Source organism: Rhinichthys klamathensis, unplaced genomic scaffold (genome assembly GCF_029890125.1).
Source record: "Rhinichthys klamathensis goyatoka isolate OS25496 unplaced genomic scaffold, OSU_Roscu_1.1 h1tg000692l_1, whole genome shotgun sequence".
Classification (NCBI taxonomy): Eukaryota; Metazoa; Chordata; class Actinopteri; order Cypriniformes; family Leuciscidae; genus Rhinichthys; species Rhinichthys klamathensis.
In genome coordinates, this window is record NW_026607119.1 from 9313 (window position 1) to 34603 (window position 25291).

At 38.7% G+C, this 25291-nt stretch overlaps 1 protein-coding gene across 2 annotated transcripts in view; it reads right to left on the reverse strand.

The window, feature by feature from the left end:
* Nucleotides 1-232: 232 nt before the first annotated feature.
* The window catches only part of htr2cl1 (5-hydroxytryptamine (serotonin) receptor 2C, G protein-coupled-like 1), a 163919-nt gene continuing 138860 nt past the window's right edge, over nt 233-25291 (reverse strand). For both annotated transcript variants that reach the window (XM_056242059.1, XM_056242058.1), the window contains 3 exons: nt 14892-15497; nt 2708-2908; nt 233-1234 (listed from right to left, as the gene is read on the reverse strand). In XM_056242059.1, the coding sequence (XP_056098034.1) occupies nt 276-1234; nt 2708-2908; nt 14892-15282 (1551 nt within the window). In that variant the 5' untranslated portion in view covers nt 15283-15497 and the 3' untranslated portion in view covers nt 233-275. The remainder of the gene's footprint in view (nt 1235-2707; nt 2909-14891; nt 15498-25291) is intronic.

Below are 25291 nucleotides of genomic sequence, written 5' to 3' on the forward strand. Positions count from 1 at the left end.
CTGCTTTAGTAAAAGACCGGGTGCTCATGCAGTACTTAATGGCATTCAAACATCTGAACCTGTTAACACACACACACACACGCACACGCACACACACACACATTCCATCTCCCTTTTCCGACCTTGGTCAGATTATTGTTTCTGTAGCTAACTCAGCATACATTCTATGCTGTGATACAGTCGATGAGAGTTACAACTTCTAGTAAGTGTGACATCTCAAGATCTAAGCTCTGTCACACCTGTCCTATGTTCCAGGTCAAACTAAAATATATTTTTCAGACACTGCTGGTGTGTTCTGTGTGATTGTGACCGCTGCTGATGGAGAGCTCTGATATTCCCAGTTTCAGCTCCAGTCCGGGGTCAGTGTCCATGTCATGGGGCTCCAGATTTCGGATTCCGTTCCCGTCCCCATTGCGGCAGTTACTGTTCCGGTCAATCGAAACTTTTTCGCAGATCAGGATAGGCGTGACAGCATGGGATGGACAAGGAACGTGTATAGCGATGGGTTTAAGCCCCACCTGTCTGTACTGGCAGTGCAAGTAGCTTGAAAATGCCCTTCGGTAGGTCTTGTTAAACAAAGTGTACACTAAAGGGTTGACACCTGATGAGATGTAACCCACCCAAACGAAAACATTGAGCAGTTCCGTGAGCAGAGGCTCGTTGCAGGCTCCACGGCAGAGGACATACAGAACGTTAGTGATGAAAAAGGGACACCACATGAAAAGGAAGAGGAAGAACACTACACCCAACACTTTGGATGCTCGCCGCTCGTTCTTGATGGCCTGCATCATGCCTCGCCGCCCGCGGGCTCCACTCGGGTCCCGTCCAGCGGGCGAATTCATTTGAGACGGCGCTTCTGAACCTGGGATTATTGAGATGGTGTCCGGGGGCACGGTCAGACCGAGCGCGTTTCCATCGCTGTTGCTGATCCGTAGACAGTTCAGACTGCTGCGACGTGATGGAGCCGACGACGGCTCCAACTGGGAAGTAGGTGGAGCTGGAGGCTGCAATGGCTGCTGAGAAGAGGCTTTGCCCTCGTAGAGGAAGACTGTGGCCTGACGCTGAAGTGCTTGGACAGTGAGACAATACGTGACCACCATGATGACCAGAGGAATGAAGAAAGCAACAAAAGAGCCAACCAGTATGAAGCGTTCCTCGTTCAGAGCACAGTTGTCGTTGATAAGGACCTTATCTCTGTTACGCAGTCCGATCACTGGGATAGGCATTGAGATACCTGGAGTTGGGGAAAAGTAAGAGAGAGAATATTGAACAAATATACGTAAACAAACACCAAAGAAACAGTCTGACTAACAAAGTCTGAGACAGATGCTGGAGACAAGAGACCAACGGGCTCAGGGAATTCTGAGACAAATCTTCTCTCTTATCTGAGTAGATCAGTATTCCTGATGGTTGAGAGAGAGAGAACATTTTATTTAATTAGAGCAGATGAATGAGATTGTCAAGGCAGATAGAAACCTTAATGCTGTTTTGGATCCAGATAAGAATCAAATAAACATTGGGCTCAAGTTCAAACTAGAGAGAGGTTAGATGTGTGAACTCTCTGTCATCTGCACTGTCATTACTAAGTCTTTAGCAAATAAGACAAGAACCTTCTATGGAGAAAAGAGATGAACAGGAGACAAAGAGAAACATAAAAGGAGGATAGAAAGAACATTGTTGCTATTGTAAACTATTAAAAAAAACTGAAATAAATTAAAATATAAATATCTAATGAAAAACCTAAATGAAATGCCTTGGCAACTAGCTGAATAAATAAAAAAATAACTTTATATCAATAAAAGATCATTGAAAATATTAATAAAAACCATAATAGTATAGAAAAAAAATACTAAAATACCTACACCACACTCTGAGATGGAAACAATAGAGGAAGGGAAAGCCTATGTGGGTGAGAGAAAGAGAGACACTATGTCCAAGAGAGTGTTTAGGCTTGCATTAATTTCAAAGAAAAACAGGGAAAGAAGAGTTTATTTTTCTATAAATAAGTCCACTAAAATCATTAACCCTTCAAACACCAGTTGTATCAATCAATCAATAAATTCAGACAATCCTTCAACTCTGCTGTTGGATCAGATCAGTCATGGTCACTCTACATTAGAGTCACACGACTCTAGAGGGCGCTAATGCAGAAGCATGCCAATCCTTTAGCATTCCACACACAATGGCAGGCTGTGGTTTACTGTATTGAACCGTAGGTGGTGATCTTCACTATGTTATTACCAGACCACAAACATTAAATTAATCTAAGCTACTCTGAATTTAGAGGAGCTGCTCTGGTGATGGAGAAAATCACCACAATCACCAAACCGGTGCTTGTTTATACAATGTCATTTCAAATCATTTCCATTGTTGCTGATCCGACGGGCCTCTTAGACCCAGCTGGAGCCTTGAAAAAAACATAATCTGGCATTCTGAGGAGTCCTGTGAGATATGAACACATTCCAGTAATAGATTCAAGAGGATTGCAGTGGACTGACATTGACTTCAGTGGCTATAATGGTACAACTGTTCAATCTAAAGACCTCTACTGTCATTGGAAAATAATGTTGTGTTTGTCCTTTCTTTTCTCCTGCAGGATTTTCAGGCTACTTCTCTGCTGGTTATCTGGGATTGCCGCACCATTCCAGGCATCTACATGCTTGTTTTTGTAAGAAATAATCAATGATATTATAAATGTTTCTCTGACCTATTGAAATGGTCCAAACTGCAGCGATCTTCAGCATGGCCTTGGTGCGGGAGTTGAAGCGACTGTGCTCAATCGGATTGCGTATGGCCACGTAGCGGTCGAGGGAAATGGCACACAGGTGCATAATGGAAGCAGTGGAGAAAAGCACGTCCAGATATATCCAAATAGGACAGAGAGCACTGGGCAATGGCCAGGCATAATCTGGAAATATACAGAGAGAGAGAGAGAGAGAGAGAGAGAGATTGCTTTGAAAACATATTTAATAAAACACATGAAGAAAAAGAAAGACAGAAAGAAAGAGAGAAATAAAGAAAGGATAGATAAGAGAGACAGAAGGCAAAGTGGTCCTGCATGGCAGATCACATTATTAAAGTCCAGACAACTGACTTCAGACCAAGAGCTAAAAAAGACTGTTATGTCAGCAAGCTTAAAATAACCAACATTAAGAAACAGTCAGGTTATGTAAAAAGAAAGTCATTTAGAGTTGTGTAGGTTCAAGGATGAGAGAGAGAGAGAGAGAGAGAGAGAGAGAGAGAGAGAGAGAGAGAGAGAGAGAGAGAGAGATATACACACAGTCACACTGGGTCTTCAGAGATAATACCAGAATTATAAAACAGAACTGGTTCTTATTTGTTAGTTTGTTTTCCAGCTTGCTACAATGCTCAAAACAGGGTGATGTGAAACACCTGCATTATTTGCGTAAAACAATGATTTCATTTAATGAAATGTGTCCTTAATGTGACTTAATAAAACTAGATTTTTAGAGTGGTTTTGTCTGTCGCCGCCAAGATGTTATGATGTTGTGGGTGGCTGCCAGTGAATTGCTATGCAGTTGCTAGGATGTTTTGGGTTGTTACCAGGACATTTGCCCATGTGTTTCTAAGTGCTAGGTGGTAATCTACTGGCTCAGATCGAAAGAACCCATCCCTAAACCTCATCATTTGAGTTAGCATTCATGTCTATTTAAGGCAAGCTGCTCGTCGACTATTGTAATAGTGATGTTAGCTTTAGCAAGCACCTCTAATATATATATATATATATATATATATATATATATATATATCAAGAGTTTCTGACCAACTTTCAAGTTCTTGTTAAATTTTAGTTCCATGTGAGACTGGTCTTGAGACCATTTTTTGAAGGTCTTGGTCTTTTTTGAAGAACTTACTCTAAATTGTGAAAACACCAAATGTATTTGTTGACATAATTCATGTGATTGGACGTACTAATTGTACTAATAAACTGCCAGGTCAGAAATGAACAGGGTGAAAAATGTCACCAAAATGAATACAAATGCCCACAAAATTCAAGACATGATTGAACTGTTTTTTTTATAAGAGCAAGAGGTCTGTTTGAAGTGCGACTGCAAACGTGATATTGATTTTTATAAAAAATAGATTTTAAAAACATCTTTGCACTGCCACTCTGCAATGCAAAGATGAATTGTGTTCATTCTTGCACAGCTTTGGTCTTGACTTTGTCTCGGTTTAGGTGGTCTAGACTACAACCTGTAGTAATTGATACGCTTTTAGGTGACAGAAGTGGCAAAATGAAAACATTCCTCAGAAAGGACACGCTGTAATGCAGGGTCAGATACTCTTACAGCAAGGTCTACAGGTCTGGAGGGGCATGTCTGAGGGTTCGGAAGACATTAGCACCACACGAGGTGTGAGTCATTGTCAATTTAACATTTTATTGAAGCCCAGGGAAAGAGCAGGCACTCCAATCATGGGCTGAATGAGACTGGTCCGAATCCAGACAGCATTTTAGAGCTCAGAACACCTGGACTGGAGATGAGGGAAACGTCTGATGCCAAGTTAGCGAAATTAATGATAATAGAGTTCTCTGCCAGCGTGGGACCAGCAAGTGTTCTGACACAGATGGCAAGTGAGGGGTTTCCTCTCCTCGTTTATTTGTCCGTATCGTTTGTTTTTTTCCATTCAAGTTCTGCTGTCCACAGCACATGCAATTACACCAGTCCTAAATGAGAGGAGATATGTGAGGTTACAGATTACGGTGTTAAATAAGGGGCAAGAGAAAAAGACAAAGTGGGATAAAGAGGAGAGGCAGAAAATAAAAGACAGACTTGTGGATTAACAAAGTGATCACAATACATCACTGATTTAACACTGTTTTGTCACATTCTGTTGTGCATGCAGCTCTTCAACTGGAGCAATAATCAAACATTCTTCCAAAATATCTTTCATGTAACATTGGGAATTTCAAATCATATTAGTGAATCAATTAGTTTAAATGGTTCATGTCATTTGAATACTTGTGCAGAAATTCCTGCACAGCTTTTTACATATTCCTTTATGTAGCAAAATATTTAAAAATATTCTAAATTAAAAAAAAAAAAAAAAGTCTCCTTTAACAACCTGTGTTTACATATTACAGACAACTTTTTTAACATAATTAACAGGGCATGGGGGGCAACATTTCCTCACATGTTAACATGCAACTTCATCTGCATGTTGATGACAGAAAGCACACAATTTAACTGTCTTTCATCCCTTGATTGGTCCAGCTGCATCCGGCCCTTTGCATCTTGCTTTGATTAATTGGAACAACTGATAACTCAGCCCTGATTTACATGTTTAGTAGATTAATTTCTCTCTTAGACAGACAGACAGAGACGGAGTGTTGGAACACTACAGAGACATGAAAAAACAACTGTTGCTTTCTGTACATCACAGATATAACTGAAAGTTAATGAACTCCTTAGGCTCTTTCAACAATTTTCAGACATCCATGATGAACAACTTAGCTTCTTTTTAAACACACATTTTCTCTCAGTGATAAATGTGGACTCTCTAATGATAAGTCTAATACTTATCTAATAATGCTCCTGTAGCTCAGAAAGTAGTGCTAGCGACATCAGGATTAATGGTTTGATTTCAAGGGAACATGCATGCGTGCAAGTATATATAGTTTAAATGTACTTGATTTTGCTGTCAAATGCATAAATGTAGATGTTTAATATCCCATATTTTAACATCCAAAGTAATATCATTCAGCAAACTGAACAATTAAACCACTGTTAATAAAATTAGGATAAAACAACACACTCTAATGGCAGTTTTGAACTAATTTACATTTAGACAAATAGGTGGTGAATTTGTACGAATTATTATTACCTAATTCACCCCAATGAGGGTTAGATTTAGCAGTGCGGTTAGGGATGGAGCTTTTGCGCTAAAAAAATGCCACCAATTCACCAAACTGTAAAATAATTTCATTTTCTCTTGAGATCAGGTTGGATAGGAATATATACAGTGCCTTGCGAAAGAATTCAAACCATGTAAAAAAAATGTTTATGTTGCTGCCTTATGTTAAAGGGATAGTTTACCCAAAAATGAAAATTAGCCCATGATTTACTCACCCTCAAGTCATCCTAGGTGTATATGACATTCTTCTTTCAGACAAATACAATACAATCGGAGTTATATAAAAAAAATGTCCTGGCTCTTCCAAGCTTTATAATGGCAGAGAATGGCTGTATATTTTTTGAAGTTTTAATAAAGGCCTTCTGAAGCGAAGCGATGCGTTCATGTAAGAAAAATATCCCTTGCCCTTGACACACAACGTAATGACGAACACGGAAGCGCAGAGGATAGAGCAAAACAAAACACCATTCACGAATTAGAAGTCTAAAACGAACATTTTTAAAGAGAAATGTCGGAGGAGCTTGAGTTTGTTGCCTAGCCCTGTTTGTTTGAACCGCGAGAGGCGTCAAAGTTTACGCTAGTCCTACAGCCATATAGTCAAGTGTTACTCTTATGGCTCAAGTTGACTTGCGTAGGCCGTGGCAGCGCACACACTACATAAAGGTAATGCTTTCAAACGCTTGAGTGAGGACTGCTGTGCCCGCCCTTGCAATTAGCACAACAAAAGCAAATATCCTGCAAATGGGAGAAATTGAAACTACACTGTTGGACAGAGCTACACTTAAATGCAATAAAAAACAACTGCAACACTTATCAGACGCGGCTGTTATTCAAAATAGGAATGCGTGTAATTAAAATACAGATTATTGTGAAGGTAAAAATAAAAAATAAGAAGAGAATCGAAAATAGCCCTACCTAGTAGCAAATAGTAAACTAAGCAACAACAGAACACTTCCGCGCTCTCGCTGTGTTCACCGACTGACCGCTTGTCCATATAGACAAGTATTCAAACTCTTAACTCAGTACTTAGGTAAAGCACCTTATAACCACAGTAAATAACCACAGTAAAGTGTGGTGGTGGCAGCATCATGCTGTGGGGGAGATTTTCAGCCACAGGGACTGGAGGACTCATCAGAGTAGAAGGAAAGTATAGGTTAGCCTTATTGAAACCTAGTCCGGAGTATTCAGAACCTCTGACAGTTCCAACAGGACAATGACCCTAAGCACACAGCTAAGACAATGCAAGAGTGGCTTATGGAGAACTCTGTGAATGTCTTTGAGTGGCCCAGCCAGAGCCTGGGCTTGAACCCAATTGCACATCCTTTGAAGAAACTTATCTTTTGAAGAAAATATCTGTCCACCGACGGTCCACATCCAACCTGACAGAGCTTGAAAGGATCTGAGGAGAAGAATGGCCTAAAATTGCCAAATGCGGATGTGCAAAGCTTGTCACATCATACCCAAAAAGACTTGAGGTTGTAAAGGTGCTTTAACTAAATACTGAGTTAAGAGTTTGAATACTTGTGCAATGTTGTGCAATTTATTTCAGGTTTTCCTTTTTTTTTTTTATTGCAATGTTGTCACAGATCTGTTTTTGAAGGGGTTTCTGAAAAATTAAGGGGTCTGAATACTTTCGCAAGCCACTATATATATATATATATATACACTACCGTTCAAAAGTTTGAACGGTAGTGTATGTATTGTACCTATTACACAAAACAATAAATGTAATGGTTAAAGTCATAGAAATAAATGTAAACATATGATATTTATAAATACAATAATTTAAATAATTTTGTCAAACGGGCTGGAAAAAAAGTGGCTAGAGTTGATGTGCAGCGTAACATTATAAATAGGAACTCGACCTTAATAGGCCCAGAACCACCCTTCAGATGTAAGACAGAATTGGTTTGTGAGATGTCTATCGGTTCAACACCATCTGAGCGGCTGAGTATCAGTATATAGCTCCTCTTAAACATATCTTGGCACTGTACGTTCCCAGAGGTAATCAGTCTAATGCTTCTCTCTGATTTCATTCCAACTGTACTGTCTCGCTATTTCCTTGTCCGTCGTTCGCTGATCCTCAGCGATAAGGTTTCTATGCTTCCTTCAGAAGGTAATACATGTGAGAAGGCCACAACACTCCATCATAAACCCCATCTCACCATCTTTTTCATCCGTTTTTGAGATGATGCACTGGAACTTAAAGTCCCTGTAAAGTCAAAATTTTGTATGTGTTCTGAGTTTGTCACACCACAGAAAAATGTGTTATTAGCCACCCTGCCAAATTTGAATGATAAAAAAAGCCAGCAAGTACATAAAATAAGCTATCAAAATCTTGAAAAAATGAGCAGTATTCTCTGCTCTCAAACGCTGGGGGCGTGTCCGCTGGCTGTGCTGAAACCACGCCCACTCGCGGGAAAGCTGCATTTGCCACACTCAACTCTACAGCCGGAATAGATGCTCGCACTGCCGATGATGGCACCAGTTGTCGGCGCGACGGGAGGATGAATGCTGAGGCAGAAGATAGTCGGTTCGGCCCCATTCACCAGTAACAACGGATTATCAGTGAATGTCTTAGTTGTCTCCGACGAAAGTTTATAAAACTATCCCGTGTAAAATGATCACTTACAGAGGCGGGTTTTGGCAGTGATCCTCAGCTCTCCATCAAGGTTGGCTCTTCACAAAATTAATCCACTTCTTCTTGATGTAATCGTTTTTCGGAAATTTAAATAAGGACACCGATCTGTTTTGTATGTGATCCGGTGATCGCATCCAGGTAGTAGGCCTACGCATTTCCGTGATGAAGGCATAGCTAGCTAGCAATCTGTAGGCTGCTGTAGTAACTAATAGTGCTGACCGTAACTCACGATTGAGCGGCAAAACTGATGTGAATGTGCTCTATTATATTGTTAGGGGAGCGGACAGCCTCAGTGGCTCCAGTGCGTCATCAAGTAGGGGCGTGTCCAGGAGCTCAGGGGCTCCAGTGCGTCATCGAGCCCCGTTTTAGCCCCGCCCAAAAAATCCGGAAAATATCAATGGTGAGAAACTGTTTAACGGTCTAACTTCACAATTCAGTACTTCACAGTTCACAGTCTTTGTAATATGTTTTAGCAATACATTTCTAACATTTATAATGTGTTTAGAATTTTTTTTTAAAATTGCCTTTACAGGGACTTTAACACCCAACTCACACAGATTAAACAGACTGAATCAAGGTCAGATGGCTGTATCTTATGAAAGTCACATGCCAGCTCAATCACAAATGTGGTGCACTCCCCCCACCAAACACACAAACACACAATCGCACACACTTTTAGACACCGTAAATGAAATGAGGAGTGTGAAATCCATCATTGTCTCATCCACTGCAGTGGAAAACTATTTTATGTCAGTGTGTGTGTTTGTGTGTAGGCATAGGCGTGTCTGAGTTTATGAGCGTGAAAGCATTCGTATGTGGGTGTCTGAGTGTACACGTTCACACTTTCTAACAGTTCATAATATTTTGCTCTGACAGCTTCCTGGTAATGGCCATCACAGGCTTACTGTTTATGACAACAAGCAGACATGCTGCAGAAGCCCTGCACTCCATCTTTATCTGTTCAATCTGTGTGCTTATGTGTTCGTGTGTGTTGGTTGGTGGGTGTATCTTTCCTTATCCTCTGGTTGTAAGACACCAAAACCCAAGAAACATATGTACGGCACACAAGGTTGGGTTGCTGCAATTTTGTGTCAGTACAGTTACAGTATATAAAAGATTGCCTGTATTTTAATGCATGCTTGAGTCTTTATGAACACTCTTTTATGTGGCCTATGTTTTGTGCATGCCAGAGCAAGGTTATTATCATCAACTAAAATTAAACCAAGTCCCTTATTCATTCATTCCCTCGTTTTAGTAAATCCTGGCCACAATTTACCAATTCATCCCCTTGTTTTAGTTAAATCATGCACAAATTAAGAATTTGTTCCCCCTTTTTTACTAAACCATGAACAAGGAGTAATAATTGGTTCCCTTGTTTTAGTTAAATCCAAATGAGGGAACAAGTTAGTACAATGTTCTAAATTCTTAAATTGTGGCCATGATTTAAAGGTGCAGTATGTAATATTGACAGTAGGTGGTTGAAATGGGTACCACAGTCCAAATTCAAAATATTGGAGAGAGTATACCACCCCCTCCTCCTTAGACTTGTTGCCAGATTGAGGACACACAACAGGAACGAGCGCAGTTGACAATCGAAAGCGACAAGCCTTATACTGCAAGTTGATCAGCTAATGTAATAAAATTTGGTAGTAGTTGAGGAGAGAAACCTGACATTGATTGTAAAGCGCTTTGAGTGTGCAGTGGTACATAGGAAATGAGCTACATACATATACATCATTTATTCATAATGTATACGTTTGAAATGTTTTATTGCCGATGCTTTTTAGGTCGGGTAAAAATTGCGATCTCTGACCTAGTTCTTTTGGTGGCTTCCATAGCTGCAATACGCTGTTTTCCTCCAACTGGAAACCTGGGGTGTTGAAATACTATTGGGTAAACTTGCAGTGGGCGGGATCACACAGACCAAAACAAAGACAGACGCTCTGACACGGAACGCACATTTCAATTGTTTTTTGGAGAACATTTTTTTTAAATCTCTGCTAAATTTCTAAATTTTTATGATTTAGTATGGTCAAAAAAATTACACACAGCACCTTTAACTAAGATGAAGGAACAAATTCTTAATTTGTGGCCACGATATATTTGTCTGCATGTCATGTATGAGGCTCCATAAAATATAACTTAAACTTATTTTATTTCAGCTAGTTCCCGAGTCAACATCTCTAATCTTTGTTTAGTTTAAGCTGAAGAACTAAAATAACTAAAACTAAAACTTAATAAAAACTTTATAGGAGGCATATTTAGATGCCTCATAGGAGGCAAGGGAGGCAGTGTCTCCTCAAAAAACTGGATGGGAAAGTAATCGATATTACAAAAAATAAAACCATGCAAATATTACAAAATGTGACATTAAAAAGTATAAAAGTAACTCGGAGGCGCACCTCCTCTGTCACCTTTGACTTAAAACAGACACCCTAATGCGTGCGAGGGGGTTTAGTGGGGGGTGACTTTCTCCCAGTCATTCTCAATTAGCTCCCAATAAACCCAGCGCACGCTTTGGGAGGTCTGTTTTAAGTCAATGGGATCAGAGAAGGCACAAGAGACGCTGTTACTTCACCTGTGGGTATCACCATTGGGCATTGATACTTTATAAAAAACAGTGACTTTTACACTTTTCATGTCACATTTTGTAATATTTGCGTGTTTTTAATTTATTGTAATATCTATTATTTTCTATTCAATTTCTATAGCCAATATCTATTATTACATATTAAACAAATCTAATAAAAATGATTAGAACTAAACTTGAACTAAAATGAATGAAAACAGAACATATAAAAATAAAATCTAATTCAAAATATTAACAAAAACGATAGTACTTTTCAGTTAGGGCCTTCAGTAACAATCTCCACCAACCCCCCACCCCCCACCTGCCACCATAAGAACACCACACACACCGATTCATAAAAAATACAATGATGCACTGTATGCACTACTGCGTAACACTAACGAGACAGTTGATCTTCAACCACAGGTCACACACACTGTGCACTATATATATGCTATATACATAGGAATGATTTGCTGGTGGGACATGTTCCCACCACTTTTTGAAACATCTCGCGGCACGGATGTACCTAAACATATCCGGTTAACTAGCAGGGCATTCATTTCATTCGTTTGTTAAATAAGAGGCGTTCTAGCGCTGAAATAGAGTATGCTGTTTTTGAAATCAAGCTGCTGAGCTCGTTGCCGCGGATACAGTTGTTCTGTTTTGGCTCACGCCAGTGGCGTAGCCACGAGGGGGCCTGGGTTGGCCTAGGCCCCCTCATTTACATGTCCGGCCCCTCAGACTCTGATTGCTAAAAAAAAAAAAAAAAAAAACTTTAGGAGGCAAAATATTTTTTTAGTGATTATGTGAATTACACTGCGCAAACCAAAGTAATATGCCTACTACCCACCGGATGAAGAAGGGTTTCCTCTCAGTCTCAACAGTACATAAAATATTCATTTTATTTTATTTTATTTTTCGTGTTCGCATTTATGAGGAACACAATGTTACGGACGTGTTCTCCGTTACGGACGTGAGCGCTCTGAAAGCGGCACTAAAAGATGCTTTAAAACTTCCACAGAGACATCAAACTTTAACCTGAATTTCGTGTTGTATTAATTGTATCTTAATTTTAATCAATGTTTCATCAACCAATTGCCTGGATTTAATAAATAAGAAGTAAATATAGCAGACGATAGATAGGCCTAATCAAGAAACGGAGGCGCCGGCACGTGAACTGGAGCTCGTCACATAAATGAACCGAAACTCAGCATATAAGGTAGCCTACTTGCCTCACATGTCTATTTTTAAACAGATCAATTCAAAACTAAAGAAAACAGACTACAGACTGCTCTCTGCTAATGTAATCCTTATGAAATGTGCATTTCTCTCTGGCGCGTTCACTACTGAAGATCGTGAGTCACTCAGCATCGTCAACTTCACCTTAGCCGACAGAGAAAACACTTGTTTATTAATAAACAATTAAAATATCTCCTTGCTATATTTTACATATTCACAATCATTACTTTTGCCGGTTGTGACAGCTTTTAGGTGCTTTATTGGTAGCGCCACCCTTACATGTTACATGAGTCGTCACCGCATCACCGCACCCACCAGAATAGGTATATAAAATTCTGGCTATATTTATATATAGCCTATATATATGTTCACACGGACACGCGCTTCAATCTATCGCTCAACACCGTTGCGGAGACTCTCCATTCGTTCCGGTGAAATCACAAAACAAAATGCTATTTCTGGACATCGTAATGTTATTTTTTCAGAAAATTGTTATTGTACACATGTATAGTAGGCTACATATCTGTTGATGATCCGTTTAGATGACATCTGGAAAATCCAGCTCAGCCTCAAAAAAATAACCATATTCTTTCTGGAAATATAATCGTAGCGTACTGAAATAGACAGTATTTGAATTTAGACACGTTCAGACACACATTAATTAATTTAATTTAAGTATGAAAAAATATATATTTTTGATTTTGACAGGGCCAGTAGAGAAGGCCCTGCTTGCCCTGACGGCCCACCACTGTACTATCGTACTATCCAGTACTATCAGTGATACTAAAATAACACAGTGCAAGAGTGTCTATGTGCATGCATCCATGCCAGTTTGCTCTCTCCCGCAACTAAATCGCCTCTTTTCCAATGATCTGTTTGCTCTGAGGGCCTGCAGGATGCTGTACTGATCAATATCTCTTTGTGATCAATAACGTCCTCTCCTCTCAAACTGACAAATGCAAGCTCATCATGTGCACTATCTACAGCTGACAAGCAACTAAGATCATTTAAAGGTAGGACATGTTCTGCAATCAATATGAAAGGAGTCTGAGAGAGTTCGGCTAACCCATTCATGTCCAGAGATTGGCAAGGTGACGCATCATGAAAGAGCTCCCCATGGCTGAGGAGAGATGGACAATGTGGCCCCATGTATGAATAGCAAGAGCCAGAAATACTCTGAAGCAGACAGCTCAGTTGCTCCGAGGCGGCCGGACTGGAAAACGATCTGAATTCTGCCACAGGCAATATTTCTGTGCTGGGCTTCTGAGCAAAGCAATGCCAAAGAAGATTCTGTCTCTCCAAATATGCCACCCCATGGCCTGTCTCTCTCTTTTTCTTGGTCTGTGAAAGGAGATTTCACGCTATACAGTGCTATAAAGCTATTAAATCTTGCCACCTCTGGCCCTTTTTATTTCTAAATTTGTCAGTGCTCTGTACAAAACATAATTAAACTCATGTACAATCTACCTAAATCGAACTAAATCAACCTAAACCCTTACATTTTTTTTTTCAAAATAGAAGTTATCATCTCATGAGTTTTGGTGGAAAGAGACCAATTAAATGTGTTATTTAAGCAGGGTATATTCTATCGTGTCATTTGTATAATGAGCCGTGTTATTTGGAGAAGGACTGCCTCGCACCAGTGAAAAAAGCCCCTGGGTTTTAAAGGGAAATGCCACTAAAGTTATATTACGGGAAGTGTGGCTTCTCGTGAGGCTATATTTTGTAGGTGATGGGGGCTTTCTAATGGGATGCATTATTTTAAAGTTACCATTTGCATTTTTATACACCTTAAAAGTCAGTACACATTGGCTTAAAGACCAGCTTGGAATATTTTAGTAATCTGTACCCACAATTATTTAGAAAATATTACGCGCATTCACGCAATAAGTCTGCTCTCGTGTCAACATAACATAACACTGGCATCGTGGTGCTCTCGTGAGATGAATATTTTGTAAATAAAGTGATTTTCTTTTTGAGCAAACAAATCACTTGAGTCGCTTCATAAAATTGAGGTCAAACCATTGTGTCACATGAATTATGATGCCTTTACTACTTTTCTGGGGCTTGAAAGTGGTAGTTGCGTAGACTGTCAATGAAGGGACAGAAAGCTCTCAGATTTCCTTAAAAAGATCTTCATTTATGTTCCGAAGATGAACGAATGTCTTACGGTTTTGGAACGACATGAGGGTGAGTAATTGATGACAGAATTTTAATTTTTGGGTGAACTATTCCTTTAACTCTTTACCCACAATACACCACTCCAAACTGCAAATCCTGATGACGTTGTGGAGTACGAATGTGAGCTTTATGCTCAATCAGAGGTTTTCAAATTGGGGTCCCCAAGGTGCTACAGCAACCGTAGAAAAATTCAGAGTAATATAGTGCTCAAATGCAAATAAATAAGTATTAATGTAAAACAAGTTTTACATAATATTCATAATTTTTCATAATATACACGGGTCTTTATATGGAAATATATAGCTATCTTTTTATTTCAGGAAAGAAATCTCTATATTTTAGGGTCCATGGCATTAAATAGTTTAAATCCCTGTGTCAACTCACCATACAGGATGTTAATGAGCGAGATGGGCATGACCAAGATGCCGACCAGCATGTCCGCTACCGCAAGGGACCGCAGGAAGAAGTTTGTTGCGTTTTGCAGCTTCTTCTCCAACGACACGGCCAAAATAACCAAAATATTCCCTCCTATTGTTAGAAAGATAATCACAAGAATTAGCAGGGCTGGCCAGTTCTTTTCCTTCATCACTTCCCTTTCGACCCCATGAGGAGAAGATGAAGATGAGGAGGGGAGATTGACGCTGTAATCGGTTCCGAAGAAGCTCTGGTTCAGGCTCACAGTGGTATTACCAGGCCAGACCATCCAGCCAACGAGGTCTAGGGAGGATGTTGTAGAGCTAAACCCACCCACAACTGGCCCGCCAGGTGCCCCCATCCTCTGATGCCGTTTCCTGTCCCCTGTATCAATCAGAGCTCCTTCCAATCATGGCCGCTGATGGCCACGTATGGGAAGACGAGTTTAGAAGTTCAAAAATGAAGAAGTGATCCACTCAAAATGCTATGTGAAGGAGAAATCCACTGCGCTGAGGATATCCATAGCATTTCCTGTTCCTAGTTTCTGGCTCAGGATCTTATTCATGGAAACTGTATCTGTAAAACACAATGAGAGACACACAATACCAATGAATACCAGACAATATGAACTCATAGATAATAGACACAAAAGACTATCACTGAGAGCTGCTCAGATAAAATAATAATAGGAATCAAAGTCGCACAAAATTGAAGGTTGTGCTGAATATTTACATCTAAATGGTGACTGACAGCACTGTTGACTTGACTTGCTGAATTTATTTTCAGTTGTCAGTCAGAATATCGCCATTGTAATATTGGAAGACGCACAAATGATCAGTTACGGAAAGATCCATCCATTTCAGGCAACCATCGGCACCCTATCTCTGCGGTAATAGAGGTAATTGAGTTCACAAGTTCAAATACGCTACAATCCGAATCTCTGCGAACCTACCGCACTTCGCTGTACTGGCCTACAGGGAGTCATCATAATTCACCAGATCGGAGGTTACTCGTCATTAAATTAGCTGTATTAATAACTCAAGACACCTGTCAAAGGTAATGTGATGTAATGTCATTATTATGACATTATTATATTATTACTGATGGACAAGTGGGTAATTGTCACTTCATAAAGCCAGTCACCGAACGATGTCTAATAACGATGTGGGTAATTGCAGTTTTCACCCCATCAGTTAGGCTGTGCATTGTTGTAGGTGTACTGATGGCATGTAACGTGTGTGGGAATAACAAGTACCCACAGTGCTCTGTGCATGTATGCTTTAATTTGGAAAAAGCAGCTGAAAATGAGGAACGTGATGAATCTCACCACTAATACTCTGGTTTGAGAACTTGACAACACTTCTCCAATGGCTGTCGTTCGTCATGACTAAGTGATCAACAAAACGATCATTTAAACATACCTTTATCAGTTAAGACTAGCAGAAGAGAAGAACAAAAGTACAAATCCCTAAATCAGGTCCTCTCTAAACAGCTGAAATTGTCCCCTATAGACAGAAAATGTGAAATGCACAGGAAAATGTGACACGACCTGTCCCGGCTTCTATCTACAATGCTAAGAAATAGGTTTATTCACTGCAGGGGAGGGCAGTTTTCTGATATACAGACATGTTTCCCTGCATCTAAATAGAGAGCAAAATCGTAAAGTTCCTTAGATGCATGCAGAGACCCCGGTAGTTAACCTCTTCTCTGGAGACTTGAGATAAAGCAAATGACAGCAAAAAGTAAAACAGCCCTACAATAAATAAATCACTGGATAGTCCCTTTCCTGTGTACCACACACATACACATAAGCACGAGAGCATCTTAAATGCAATCATATACAGGTTCAAAGAAAGTGCATAAAAGCCACAAGACTTTTTTTTAGACAAATTTACAGTGAGCTCTGAATCTTAATATGACACTCCAGGCCCCATTATAAAAGAATAGAGCATCTCTTGGGAGACATGCTGGTGGGCACAAAGAATGGACACCATGATGGGCTACAGAGGGCTAAGAGACAATATCAGTATTAAGGGGCTCTGAAATGGTCTAAAACTAGAAGTCTGTTTATGAACTGTAGCATTTCTGTAGTCTGTCTCACTACACAGTGACACCAAAAAGTATTTGGACACCACACGCGCACTTTAGGGTCATTAAGTTATTTATATATTTATTGAAAGAAATTAATCCTTCTATTCGGCAAGGAAATTGATAAAAAAAAATGACAGCTAGTTAAGACATTTATAATGTTCTATTCATCAACATTATTAAGCAGCACAACTGTTTTCAACACTAATCATTTAAATCAATATAATATAAAAATCTTTTTTTTTCCCCCATCACTTGAATCCATCACTATATTTAATATAGGCCTACATTAAAATGGAAAACAGTTATTTAAATTGTAATAATATTTCACAGTATCGCTGTGAAATAAATGCAGCTTTGGTGAGAATGAGAGACTTGTTTCAAAAACATTGAACTTTATATATCACATAAAGGTCAGAAAATTCTTTGATATTTATTTTAGATTAATATTTTAGGTGTTCAAATACTATAGGTTCAGAGTATATGTGTTGGGCGAAGTGCAAAAACGAGCAAAAACCACGCAGTTGATTGAAAAGAACACTGAACTATAAAACTCTTTGTTATTATAAAGTTAACAAAGCTGATTGTGGCTCACTTGATGAGAATCCTAATCTTTTTTTTCTAACTCTCATTCTCTCTCTATTGCTCTCCCTCAAACACTCTCTTTTCCCTTCAGACACCTCTTCATCTTCCATTAATGAAGTGGATGAGAGTGCACTCACAAACTAAGTGAGATCCTGCATTCCAACAATGGGTAATTAGCCTCCTCAGCAGAAGCCAATCAAGTAACTGTGCATTGGGATAAATTGGCATGAAATAGAACGACTACAGGAAACAAGGACAATGCCCAAATACCCTCCAGCATTTAATCTGGTAATGATCAGTACTAGATTAGATTTTAGGTTCATTTGGAAAGGCTTTCATTGGGAAAATGTTATCAAAGCATTCAGAGATTCCCTTATGATCCACCAAAACAACACATAAACATCCACATTTTCTATTATAATAATATGAATACAAAAACAAAACAAAACAAAACATAAAAGGAGTACAAAATATGATTCTGCCTCAGAGTGTTTTAAACTCTGAGGCACTGACCTACATGAATGTGTTCTTAGAACTGGTCGTCTCATTTCATATTTGAATTGGAAAATGAAAAGCAGAAATGTTTTAACATGATGGGAATTGTGGGCAGGTGAATCTGCCTGAGGAGACTAACATTTCCTCCCACTAAGAAAGGTTTAAAAACCCTTTTACTTCCTGACAGGAGGGTTAAATATTCTCCAAAGCTGAATCCGAGTGGTGTGTATGTGTGAAATAAGCATACGAAATAAATGCTGAGTAGTTCATTAGTCCTGGGGCTGTCGACCGAGATCAACAGAGACAAATGAAGAACAGAGGAAGGCATTGTGAGACTAAGATTAGATTGAGTGACTCACTAAGTGAAGGAATCTGTAGAATTACAAATATAATATTACGGTCCCACGCGTTTTGTTTGGTACTATAAACGAAATGTAAAATCAGGCAAGCGGGAGTAGCCATGTGCGTGTGGGGTCTGGCACAAATAAATAATAAACAGATTTACAGGGATTCCCGAGGACCCTAATAACACAATGTGCAGGCACTAAACATATGCATATCCAGATTTCTTCTCGGCAAGTGCTTGTGAAACAGACCCCAATTGTGATCCCACAGAGAAGACTCATGTCACCTAATTTATTGTTCTGTTTAACTCAGCACTGCTTTTCATAACTGAGACATTCAGTTTTTGTCCGCAGGGCCGAATAGTAGTATATTAACCCTCTGGGGTTGTTCGTTTAACAGTCACACTTGGGGTGTTCGGGTCCAAATGGACCCAAAGGGCAGGATTCATATTTTAAAAAAGAAAATCATAATTTTTTATGATCATAATCATTTATTTTTTAACTTGTTTTCTATAATTTTTTTTCTTTTCTTTTTTGGTGTTTTGAGATATTTTATGATTTATAATTAATATTTATGCAATAATTATGACCCATTTTTTCCCATTGAACATAATAGATTTTTTTTTTTTTATTATTTAAAAAAAAAAGTTTTATCAAAGCTGTATTACATTTTAGAGTGAAGCCTAGGCCTCATGAAAGCAATTTTTAAAAAAAATATAGATGCCATCTGGTGGACACACTGAGCATTTTTATCACGCAATAGCACATTTTTACCACTAGTGGATTTACAGCTCTCTGTAGAAAGGCTTGGGGAGTCTAGTGATTTTTGCAAATATATACCAATTTTTTTTCAGGTTGTTGATTTTTAAAATATAATAACAGATTCTCAAAGACTATTTTTGTCTTGTTTTTTGTTTGTTTGGTTGGTTTAAATGGTAATTTGAAGTGCCAGTTTTACTTTATAATACAGATTTTTATAAATATATAATACAGTGTGTGTGTGTGTGTGTGTGTGTGTGTGTGTGTGTGTGTGTGTGTGTGTGTGTGTGTCTGTTTTGCACTCTTGATGTTTTAGAGATTCACCCCTTCACCGTTGAGTCATTTTTTCTGCATTCTGGCTGATTTGTATATTGTATGCACAAAAAAACTGTTTTCATATTTTTGACAATTTCCCATTCATTTCCAATGGGGGTCATTTGGACCCGAAGGTCCTAAGTGTGAGTATTTTTTTTTTTTTTTTTTTACAACCACTTAGACTATTCAAATAGACTATTCTATTTGAATAGTCTGTGTTTTCATATTGAATAATCTGTGTTTTCATATTTTTGACAATTTCACATTCATTTCCTATGGGGGTCCATTTGAACCCGAAGGTCCTGAGTTTGACTATTTTTTTTACAACCACTTAGACTATTCAGATCCTGTCCCCATTTGTTTTGTGTGTTCACATACCTAATACCATAAAAGTCACCTAGTTTCGTAACATTCCGATTAAGCTGTGATTTTTAAAAATTCAAAACAGATTTATGTACAGTAATCTGAATTTATGAGTGTGTATGTGTATAAAAGTGTGTGTGTGTTTGTGTGTGTGTGTGGATGTGTCTGTTTTGCACTCTTGATGTTTTATAGATTCTCCCCTTCACTGTTGTGTGCTTTTTTTATGGATTGTGGCTGATTTGTAGATTGTACGCCCCAAAAAACTCTGTTTTTTTCACATTTTTGCCAATTTCCCATTCATTTCCTATGGGGGTCCATTTGGACCCGAAGGTCCTGAGTGTGACTATTTTTTTTACAACCACTTAGACTGTTCACATCCTGTCCCCAATTTTTTTGGGTGTTCACATACCAAATACCAACAAAGTCACCAAATTTCGGACCATTCCGAAGAAGCTGTGATTTTTAACATTTTTTTATTTGAATGATTCGGGTCCATTTGGGCCGAACAACCCCAGAGGGTTAAGAAAGTAACCAGCAGGCTTAGAAAGCCATTTACCAAGTTTCGTTCAGTGCAGCACTTTAATGGAACAGAAAATAAATTCCAGTCTCAATTTGTCCTGGTATAGGGTAAAATCGTGACATAAAAACTGAAACCTTGTTTCTACAGAATGGAAGACGTTTCTGGATTCATTTGTCAAGTGTGCCACGTTATGAACAGCACTTGAAAAGAAAAGAAAATCAAAACAAACAGCTTAACACAAACTGCTCGGCTAACTCTCGCCCTTGGCCTTTTCCTTTCATTTTATCTTGCTGTTACCAGGATGGAATACTTAGGGCAGGGTTTTGAAACAAAATTACTAAACATCCTTACTGCAACAACAAATACTTTGTCTTATTTCTATATACGTATATATTAGGCTTCACTACAGTACAATTCTTTCATATGATACAGTGATTAATCTGCAGCTTGCGGTACACTACCATTGAAATCTGCTCTTGTAAGATAACCCAGACTAATGATTTGAAATCTAGTCATATATGTCTGTTTCACCCTGTTCTTCACATCTCTGGAGAAGGTCATTCAGATAATAACTCAAATTTATGTTCCTTCAATATTCCGGCAATTACAAAATGTAAAAGATGAAAAGGCCTCTGCTTTCTGTGATTACACTGAGAAAGTCACAGAAATCTAAATTCAAATATTAGCATGCAGCATCTTTTTCTTGCACATCAGATATTCTGAAACAAGATCCTGATGTGACAAAGGTCTAGGTTTGTGGTAAGGTTTTTGCATCCACCTTTTTTTTCTTTGAATCAGAGGCTAGTCAGACTGCTAATGTGCATTTAACAGGCTGAAATCAATGACTAATCGATACTGTTTCATAAAGAGCTAATTATGAGGAGAATACACACATATATTTGCAAACACAGACAATACACATACAAACTTAACTATTTGGGAGAACAAGAAACCTCTCTGAACCATGAAACGGGGCTTTACTTGGTTGGATCAGCGTAAGTCACTCTGACACCTTTGTGAGACGAAGCTTATGTGTGATAGAACACCAATCTCTTTCATTAGATGTGTTTTCTGGATGGGTGAATATGTAGACAGGATCTGATAAAGGTGACAAACACACACAAACTTTTTAAAATGCACCTGCTATTGTTTACCAGAACTGGTGCGATTCATAAAGGTTTCCTCTCATATGCCTTTCCAGGCTCAACATCTCATGTCTGCTTGTGCCTATTGCAAAATACGTGTAATAGGCCTATAAGAAAAAAAAGTTGAAATCAGGCAAAACCTCACCAAATACCAAAGAACAGCCCAACACATGGCATTCTGGGATGTCTTCTTTGTCCCTTTTTGCATTCCATTTGAAACTCCGCATTTTCCTGTTTCTTTTGTCGTTAAGTTACAATGGCCATTGGCATGCCTTTGAGCGGCACATCTGCCCTCTCCAAAATCTCCAAATTTATTAACAAAAGTAAAATAAGCCGTCTGTAAATTTATGCATGAGGTCAGGCTGGATATCTGATATTAGAAATCTACCACTCATGATCAGCTATTTTAGGGTGAGGTGCAGAAATTTAAACTTCTCTTGGATGAAACTATTTGTCATTCTTGCTACAATGCAAAGATGAAGCTTTTTTGTTTCAGTTCAAAAGAAAGAAAATGTATTCTAAAAACTATTCTAACTATTCTTTCCATTCCAATGACTACAAGGATTGTATAATAGTTCATTATAAGGCACTTTTTTAAATCAAAAAGATATAGCATATACAGATCACATAATAGTTCTAAGTCTCCAATAATGGAAAAAAAAACTGATGTTGTGCATGTATGCACAAGTATAAAGCCTCTTTTTAATTTTGGAAGTTAAACCATCTGGACTTCAGTAATGCATGAATGAGATCTCTTTGCATTCAGTATAGAATTTAAACAATTAAATGCCGGATATCTTCAATTTTCTACAATATCTTCTACAATACGTCTTCCTCTCGGTTTTGCATTTTATTAGTTTCCATCCATTTGTAATATCAAATATTTTTTCTTTCTTTTTCTTTTTGCAGGCCTCGGGGAGTGGAAGGGTTATATTGGCAACCAGGGAGACAGTTTATTGATTTCTATATATCTTTCTTTAACTTCTTTCAAGCTTTTCAATTCTAAAGCTCTCTCTCTCTGCCACATTTCAGGAGCAGTTGGTGAAGAAGAGCCCGTTGAGGTGCTCTATGCCCTTGACTGAGCACCATCGGCAATAATTTCACCCCCTTTCTCTCTCTATCTTTCACCTCCCTTTCCTTTTCTCTTCTCTTTTTCCATCAAACAGAGCAACACCTTTTGCTTCTTCTGTGGGAATGGTGCTCTTTTTCTCCTTTGAGCTTTTTCATGATTTTACTCAATGTATGAGCCTGCCTGTTTATATAACACCTGTTTTTTTATCCGAACACACTGACACTAAGGGTTTCATTAGCAGCTCTTCATCCTATAATCATATCCGAGTTAGTCTTTCTACTATATACCCTTCCCGACCTGCTGCATCAGTCTTCCTTTCCTTGTAGACTTCCACTGAACCAACACTTATGATAATTGCTGCTTGTTTGCTATAGCAACATTCAGATGAACAGTAATCTGTTTTTAGTTTTTCACAATTATAACACACTATCAAAGATAAATAACTATGTTTTTCTAGTCCAATTACTGACCACTTCAGTTTCTTCACTTCCTCACAGTGACCCCCCAGTTCACTGATGAAGCGATGATGCATTCCTCTATCCCTTGTTCACTTTTCTACAAAGCTGTTTCAATGACACTTGAGTTGCTTGGATATTCAAGGGTAATCAGCGAGTCACCATCACCCCGAGCACTACACTGGCCTCTACAGCAAGGTTTAACCGGAGGAGTGGCCTGGGTTAATGCTAACGTCGCACAGATTGAAGGATCAGTGACCTTGAGGGATGCAAGAAACCTCTGAATGCCTTCTGCCGTCCTGATTGACCCATTAAATCATCTAAAAGTGTTCACTGGAACAAACATACAGAGGCATGTGGGGGAATGATGATAATCCGGGCAGAGCTGGCCTTTGAATGCAAGTCTTGGGGCTGATTGCTTTCAGAAGCACTACCTTGCAGCATATTGTGGGCAGCCTATTCTGCTTTATTAAACATTGATCAAAGACACTCTTGAGATACAGCAAAAGAAGTGAGCTGAGGGAGACGATAGACCTCTATCTATAACAATTGTTGTACAATTTGAATGTAAGGAAGCATAACCCATGAATTATTGTGCATCTGTGTTTGTTTCTTTGTGTGTGTGTGTGTGTGTGTGTGTACCTATACTTAACTGTATTTTGGGGACAAATTTGTTCCCAGAAGTGACCAAAACCTGACAAAATCTCCAAAAACGTCCTCATTTGTAAATCGGTATAAAAATAAAGTAATTAAAGGTTGTTTGTTTATAAAAAAATGCAGAAAGTGTTCTGTGATGAGTAGGTTTGGGGGTGGGTTAGTATAAGGGGATAAAATATACAGTTTGTACAGTATAAAAACCATTAGGTCTATGTAATGTCCCCATTTAGATAGCTCTGTGTGTGTGTGTGTGTGTGTGTGTGTAGATAGATAGATAGATAGATAGATAGATAGATAGATAGATAGATAGATAGATAGATAGATAGATAGATAGATAGATAGATAGATAGATAGATAGATAGATAGATAGATAGATAGATAGATAGATAGATAGATAGATAGATAGATAGATGGATGACACTGAAACACTATAGCCAATATAGTGTTGGAGGTTTCACGCATATGTATTTGCACAGCCTGGTGGCCAAACTTCACTGATTTTACATTCCGTCAGAATGAACAGAGTGTGAAGGTTGAATAAGCTGAGCAATAGCACCGTTGCATATAATATATATATATATATAGAGACACATCAGAGTTCAAAAGAGGAAAAATTGTTGGTGGCGTCTCGCTGGCTCATCTGTGACCAGGACAGCAAGTCTTTGTGGTGTATTGAGAGCTATTGTATACATCAATATACACAGCAAGATTTGTGACAGAATGGTATGATGAACATGAAAGTGAAGTTAAACATCTCTCATTGCTTGCACAGTCACCAGATCTAAATATTTTTGAGCCACTTTGGGGTATTTTGGAGGAGAAAATGGTTTACTCCACCAGCATCACATAGTGACCTGGCCACTGTTCTGGAAGAGGAATGGCTAAAAAAAGACTTGTATCTGTTATTCCCAAGACGAACTGATGCTGTATTGGCCGCAAAAGGAGACCCTACACACCATACTAATAAATTTCTGTGGTCTAAAGAGAGAGAGACAGAAAGTACTATGAATGTCTGATAGCATATAATTTTTGGAGTGGTGGGCCGCCATCAAACCACAGTACATCCTCTAGCCCAGCCATTAGCATGTGCTGTAGGTGAGGTTGTCTTCACTTAGCATCAGTCATGCTGTCCTTGTGGACAATCCCCTATGATTTTCCTACAACAAAGTGAGTTACTAAAGCCTCTGATATGGCAAGCAAAAGAACAGAGCATGAATCCTCATTAGCAAAAAGCCCTTGTCGTAGGGCATTCAATGCGCCCCCTGCATACTCCCTTGGCATGACAAAACAGCAATAGGACAAGGGGACCTTGCATTTCATTAAGGATACAACCTGTAGTTGTGCCTCAAAATGGGTACACTGCGGTGGTGCAGTTATGGGATCAGAAAGCAATACCATAATACTTTGAAATATACATATAGTATATATGTGTTCGTTTGATTTTATAATAGTGGTACTGTTGGGAAATAAATTAAAGTCCACTTGAAAAACGAAGAGACACTTCAGTTGTAGGGCATGTGGTCTATAAATACTCCCTTCCCTTTTCGGGATGTCCTAACTTGTATCTCAGTA